At 40.1% G+C, this 7,529-nt stretch overlaps 1 protein-coding gene across 1 annotated transcript in view; it reads right to left on the bottom strand.

The window, feature by feature from the left end:
• Window positions 3,373–7,529, bottom strand: part of LOC108636265 (NACHT and WD repeat domain-containing protein 2-like) — a 123,368-nt gene continuing 119,211 nt past the window's right edge. The window contains exon 3 of the mRNA XM_018049917.1: window positions 3,373–3,528. Coding sequence (XP_017905406.1) covers window positions 3,373–3,528 — 156 coding nt within the window. The remainder of the gene's footprint in view (window positions 3,529–7,529) is intronic.

Below are 7,529 nucleotides of genomic sequence, written 5' to 3'. Positions count from 1 at the left end.
CAAAGAGCTCTCACATACACCATCACATTTGGTTTCTACAACAAACCTTTTATACTTGTTTTACTTTCAGTTTACTGTTATTTTTCCCCCATTTTATGGATGTGATAATTAAAGCAGGTCAGTGACCTGCCCTGTCAGAATTAGGGCTCTAACTCCAGTTGTGAAATAAAAATTCTAGGTTTCCCTCACTGTCTGAGCCTTCTTCTAATCCACGTCTACAAAAGCTGTTCTTTCTTAGTAGAGATGATGTATTTCAGTGTGGTATGTCTCCCAAGATAATCCTGAGAGCGAAACTGGACACTTGTCTAGGTACCTTACTCCATCACTCTGTCCTCCATGTGACTAAAAGCAAGTGTACAAAGAACTTCCTGGGATTAGCAGGCATAGCCTTCCTGTCTCTAGGACCCCAGGCCCCATCTCAAAGGACAACTTTTAGGAAAGGAAGTTGAAAAGAACCATCTGCATACAACATTTAAGTCCAAGTTCCCTTTGGACTTCAATTCCCGAGGTACTAAAAAATGAAAGCTTTGTCTGGTACTGAATTTGTAACTAACATAAGGACTAGTATCTATGAAGGCTTTGAAGATAAAAACACATTTTTTTTTTTTTTCATTCAGTAATAGTGAATTTTCTTGCCAAAGACTTCAGCATTAGGGGAAGTAATATGCCATGCTTTGCATCCCGGGGGGGTCGTCATGACTTCTCGAAATATCACAAGGGAGCAGTGGGCAAGGAAACTGGAGCTCAGAAGCGACACACAGAGCCCACTGTTACCATAGTTACAACAGGAGAGGCCATAAGAGACGTACTTTTTCCTATAAGCAGTGAAATAGGCCTTGCATGATTTAGGATCACTGGGGTGAATAATCCTGGCTCTGTCCACAGGGTTTTATTATGGCTGCCTTGAGCTTCAATGTGTAATAGGGAACAGAAGGAGGGATAAATGATTTGCTTCTGTTCAGTGAAGTTGTTACCGGTATTCTATCAGTTAACCTTTACTCTCAGAACCTGCATGAACTTACGAAGTCTTTATTCATCCCCCTGCCAGCAACTTCTAGGGATTAATGGCCATGACTAATTTTAGTTACTTTGGGTATGATACTCTACAGGAAGATAAAAGGAGAATGTCTCTCTTATCCCTGAATTTCTGAGGCTGGATTGGTCTAAAGCTGTGAAGATCACAGCAGTGGAGATGCCCCAGGGCATACACACACACAGCTCTTTGTCTTCTAAATCTGGCTTTCTAAGCATGGTGGAATTTGGTCTAACTTGTCTTCTAGTGTTTGGACCTCTCCTACAGCATCTCTGTCAGAGTGATCTGTGTTCTCTAGTTTGATGACTCTATGAAGAGTGCATCACCAACAATTCAGGCAGTTTTGAGAGATAATGATTACAACAAAAAGTAACACTTTCTGTGGGTTACTATTTGTCAGACACTGTAAAAAGTGTCTTGTAATTTAATTTCATCCTCAGAAAGACACCAGGAGGCAGGTAACTATTATTTCCAGTTTACAGATAAGGAAGCCAAAGCTTAGAATAGTAAAGAAGTTTCTCCCATGTTCCACAGCTGTGAAATGTCAGTGAGACCCAGGGATCTCTGACTCCTAAATCTGAGAGAAAGCTAAAGCCTCTAACAGCTTCACCTGGAGCCAAAATCTGTCTCCCTGTATTTCAGCCCACTGCTCTAGTTCTATCCTCTGAAGACTCGTGTGGAAAAAGTCTTAATTCCTCTTCCTCTACTAGCTCTTCGGGTATCTATAGGCTTTTTTAGGATTTTCTGCATTCTGTTCAGACCACATGCACTGTTTTCAGATGTCCATTCTCTACCCCCAGCCATGTTTTCACTCTGCCCTCTGTCCTACCCCTGGCAGCCACGGCAGGCTTTAGCATGAGTCGGATCTTCTCAGCTCTCTGCTCCACGTACTCCAGCTTCTCATGTCCGAGGACAGTGAAGTCTTTCTAGTCAGTTTCAAGGTGACACGGCCCCACGCGGTGACCTCCACTCCCACACCCTCATGCTGCTTTAGGCACCCACCCGCCGCCTCTCTCCTGAGCATGCCACGCATGTTCCCCAGCTCCTCTCCTGGAAAGCTGCGCATGCAACATCCACTTGGTTCTTCCCTGTCCCTCGTCCTGCCGCCTCCTCCACAATCACCTTACTGATGAGGCTTTCTCCACCTTTCTACTCAAAATAACAAGTCTCTTCCCTCACTTCTCTTCCCTCTCTTCCTTCCTTTTTGTACTTTTCTCCATAGCTCTGGTTACCATCTGACTTGTTGTTAAATAAGCTGCTTTGATATTTATCTGCCCTCTCTTGTTAGCCCCACATAAAAATGACGCAAGTCCCACATAAGAATAATCCTCCATGAGGAAACAAAGTCTTACCTCCTCAGTTCAACTCTAACATTAGTCATAAGAAACTGACCTACAAAACGATCATTTCATATAAATCTACTTGCCCCAACACTAAGAGCATTCACTAGGAACAGCATTCATTAAGTAGCTGGTGAATAAATAGAATAATTTATTCATTTATTTATCCTTTATGTACTTTACCCCTTATGTGGAGTTTGAATATAAATGGACATGCAAATACATACTAAAAGCTTTTACTGATACACTGAACCTAGCTTTTAATTGTATACTATGACATTTTCCCCACTAGTAATTCACAAACATCCATCAACCTCAGAACATCCTGCGTGGAAAGGGCCAACTTCCCTATCGGCTGGTAGGAGTGTTTGGGTTCAGGATAAGGTCTTTCTTCAGCTAAATTAAGGCCATGATTTTGTGCATCACCTGCCAAAGAGTGACCTGCTTCTCTTACCACCACTGTGTTTACACAGAAGACTGGATTTGGATATCCCTTTAGAAAATAATGACAAATTAACGATAATGTTCCACTTGAGCATCTATGGCTGAAAATCACCATAAAAACAATTTTTTCCACATGATATCAATTCCTATTGGTGGATCTGACACAGTGTATTTAGTTGAACAATGTTTCAGCCACAGTGTTTAAAAAAATATCCCAGAAATTCTAATGCTGAGAAACAGATTCTAGGATGGAATACCACAAAATAAAATGTAAGGAAAATGAGGATACTTATTGGAGGACTGACAGTAATACTGGCGATCACAAGGTGCTCTGGAGATTGTTGTCAACCCCAAGCCCTCCCTCTGATTACCACTTCAAATTATTTACCGTTAATCTGCAGTGCTGTTTCATGGCAAGTGGAGGATTTTGTCCTCACACACTGAGGACAAGGAGGCAGTTTAAGAATTTTAAATAGATATAGAAAAGCAAGTATTTCACCCCCCCCAATTCTAAAAGCCTTTTAAGAATCACAAATCAAGAATTCTCACATTCATCTACAATTTAATATAAAGCATTAGTGTTTCTATACCCACAACAAAACATGGACCTGCAGAAGTTTTCAAACAATCCTCCAGCAGCTTCATGCGGGTCTTCTGGAGCTCAGGGCTGTCCCATTCATCTTCATCAATTCCCCAGTACAGATCTATGACCTGGGGACCAACAGAGGACGCAGTATTAATTCACCTATAGGAAAACTCAACTGACACGTAGGCTTTATTCTTATTCACAATATTAAGCTAATACGACTTCTAACTTTTCTCTTGGCAGCATGGTTTGCCTTTGAGAGGGAAAATGATTTTTAAGATCAATCTAAGGAGGTATTTTTTTTTTTTAATCCCATGATGGTTTGGGGATGAACACCATAATTTCTTTTTTTGTCCCTGATTATACTGTTGACATGGGCCCAGAGAAAATGAAATGTTAAATGTCAGAGGCTTTTCAGTGCAGGCTTTCATTATATTGACATGGCAACAGGATTTCAGAAGTCTGAAAGCAGCTGGGATGTAGTTACTACATTATCTGAGATAAGGAACAGTGTGTTATTTTACACTGTGTCTCAATATGAGAAGGGAAAACCACAATGGGCATTCGCATATACTGACCCAAAGTTAAATAACTACATTTCTTTAAAAAAATAAAAAAAGAAACCTGTTATCCCATGGGGACATTTTGCTTATATCTATTATCTCTAAGCCCCTAAGCAGCTCAGCTTTCATCAATACATACCTGAAAAAACGTAGAAGACAATGAAAGGGATACCTTACAGAGAAGTGAGGATAATGGGATCCTCTGTCTCCTACTTCAAAGACTACAAGGAAAGATTCTGAGAATCTGTAAGAACTTGTACAATTACACTCTTTGAAAAACTTGCTATGGAGAGCAGTATGAGTTTCATTCCCTTTACTCAACTGCTATCTGCATAAGGTAAACGTTTCTAATCGTAGCTTTGAAGAATTCTTCTTTTCCTTATTTCCTATCAGCAGAAAAAAGAACCCTCTCCTTACTGTTTGCAAGGCATCCAGTGAGATGGAGACCCAGGGCATGGATCCTCCAGTGTGCCCCAAGTACTGTGTACTTCCCTTCTCTTGGCCAATGCCCCACATAAGTGTCTGTACCAAAATCTTTGTCTATCTGCACTTGAATTTTTAGGTGGCTGATGGAGATATAATAGATTCTTTAAAAAATATTCCTATGGCCCAGGAAATGAGTTCTATAACATATGAAACTATGAGCACTTATTTTAGGGTTCTTGCTTTAATGCCAAGAAAGGGGAACATCTGAGATATAACTTCACTGTCCAATATGAGAGCCATTAGCTGTGGTTATCTAAAAGTTAATATAAACTAAAAAGTCAGTTCAAATGCATATTAGTTACATGCAGTTACTGACTTTCATGTTAGAAAGTGCAGATATATTTATATATACTTCACTATCACAAAGTTTAAATGGACACAACTGTAAATTACTGAACTACATATACTGAAATTACTAAACAAGACATTTTTGACCATCTGCCAATAAACTGTCAAAATAAACACACGAACCTGCCATGTGAATGATAACTCAATTGTACCAAACACAAACAACCACACACAGAACCTGGTCCCCATCCTTTTGGCTGACACTGTTGAGGATCTGAGGAAAGCTATTATTTAGAATAAATGAGATACAGAAATGGTAAAAATGAAAAGTTAATGTAACAAAAGCTATAAATATATACCTGCTATTCCAGTCAAACCTTTAAGTGACATAAAATTATATAAAGTAATAATGATGTCATTGTAACGCATTAGATGTTGCATATATAATAACAATAGCACAAAAAGGGAGAAAAGGGAATAGAGCTATAAGGGGGTAGTCTTTCTATTTCTGAGTCACTTAAGTCATGTCTGACTCTGTGTGACCTCATGGACTGTAACCCGCCAGGCTCCTCTGTCCATGGGATTTCCCAGGCAAGAATACTGGCAAGGTTGCCATTTCCTTCTCCAGGGATCTTTCTGATACAGAGATTGAACCCAAGTCTCATGTTTTACAGGCAGATTCTTTACTACTGAGCCACCTAGATCACTGAAATTAACTTATTAGAATCTGCTTATGATTTATACCAACAAGATGTATATGCCTTAAAATAACTACAAAGAAAAATTACTCAAAAATAGTGAAAAAATCATTAAAGGAATTAAAATGTTAAATAAAAAATAGTCATACATTGCAAAGCAAAGAGAAATAGAGGAAAACAAATGACAAATACAGAGAATAAAAGTAAAATGACAGAAGTACATCTCATTATGTTAATAATACCATATGTCAATATATTAAGTGCTGACTGACTTAAACAATACAAAGCAGAGACTGATACTGGATAAAAGCAAGACTTGACAATATGCTTCTATAGGAGATATACATTGGGCAGATCAGTTAAAACGGTGGAAAAGATTTATCACGCCAACACTAACCATAGGAAAACTCACAGGGCTATTCTAATATCACAGGAAAGAAATTTTAAAACAATATAATTAGAGATGAAGAGCGGACATTTTATAATAAGGGTAAATCCAAAAGGAAGATATAACAATTATAAATGTATGTGCAACAAACAAGTTCAGTTCAGTTCAGTCGCTCAGTCGTGTCCGACTCTTTGCGACCCCATGAATCGCAGCACGCCAGGCCTCCCTGTCCATCACCATCTTCCGGAGTTCACTCAACTCACGTCCACTGAGTCGGTGATGCCATCCAGCCATCTCATCCTCGGTCGTCCCCTTCTCCTCCTGCCCCCAATCCCTCCCAGCATCAGAGTCTTTTCCAATGAGTCAACTCTTCTCATGAGGTGGCCAAAGTACTGGAGTTTCAGCTTTAGCATCATTCCTTCCAAAGAAATCCCAGGGCTGATCTCCTTCAGAATGGACTGGTTGGATCTCCTTGCAGTCCAAGGGACTCTCAAGAGTCTTCTCCAACACCACAGTTCAAACACATCAATTCTTCGGCGCTCTGCCTTCTTCACAGTCCAAATCTCACATCCGTACATGACCACTGGAAAAACCATAGCCTTGACTAGACGGACCTTAGTCGGCAAAGTAATGTCTCTGCTTTTGAATATACTATCTAGGTTGGTCATAACTTTTCTTCCAAGGAGTAAGCGTCTTTTAATTTCATGGCTGCAGCAGTGATTTGGAGCCCCCAAAAATAAAGTCTGACACTGTTTCCACTGTTTCCCCATCTATTTCCCATGAAGTGATGGGACCAGATGCCATGATCTTCGTTTTCTGAATGTTGAGCTTTAAGCCAACTTTTTCACTGTCCTCTTTCACTTTCATCAAGAGGCTTTTCAGCTCCTCTTCACTTTCTGCCATAAGGGTGGTGTCATCTGCATATCTGAGGTTATTGCTATTTCTCCCTGGCAATCTTGATTCCAGCTTGTATTTCTTCCAGTCCAGCGTTTTTCATGATGTACTCTGCATATAAGTTAAATAAGCAGAGTGACAATATACACCCTTGACGTCCTCCTTTTCCTATTTGGAACCAGTCTGTTGTTCCATGTCCATTTCTAACTGTTGCTGCCTGACCTGCATACAGACTTCTCAAGAGGCAGGTTAGGTGGTCTGATATTCCCATCTCTTTCAGAATTTTCCACAGTTTATTGTGATCCACACAGTCAAAAGCTTTGACATAGTCAATAAAGCAGAAATATATGTTTTTCTGGAACTCTCTTGCTTTTTCCATGATCCAGCGGATGTTGGCAATTTGATCTCTGGTTCCTCTGCCTTTTCTAAAACCAGCTTGAACATCAGGGAGTTCACAGTTCACATATTGCTGAAGCCTGGCTTGGAGAATTTTGAGCTTCAGTATTCTTGCCTTGAGAACCCCATGAACAGTATGAAAAGGCAAAATGATACGATACTGAAAGAAGAACTCCCCAGATCAGTAAGTGCCCAATATGCTACTGGAGATCAGTGGAGAAATAACTCTAGAAAGAATGAAGGGATGGAACCAAAGCCAAAACAATACCCAGTTGTGGATGTGACTGGTGACAGAAGCAAGATCCGATGCTGTAAAGAGCAATATTGCATAGGAACCTGGAATGTCAGGTCCATGAATCAAGGCAAATTGGAAGTGGTCAAAACAGAGATGGCAAGGATGAACGTCGACATTC

The sequence above is a fragment of the Capra hircus genome, chromosome 6 (genome assembly GCF_001704415.2).
Source record: "Capra hircus breed San Clemente chromosome 6, ASM170441v1, whole genome shotgun sequence".
NCBI classification, from domain to species: Eukaryota; Metazoa; Chordata; class Mammalia; order Artiodactyla; family Bovidae; genus Capra; species Capra hircus.
This window is presented reverse-complemented; position numbering and strand designations above follow the sequence as displayed.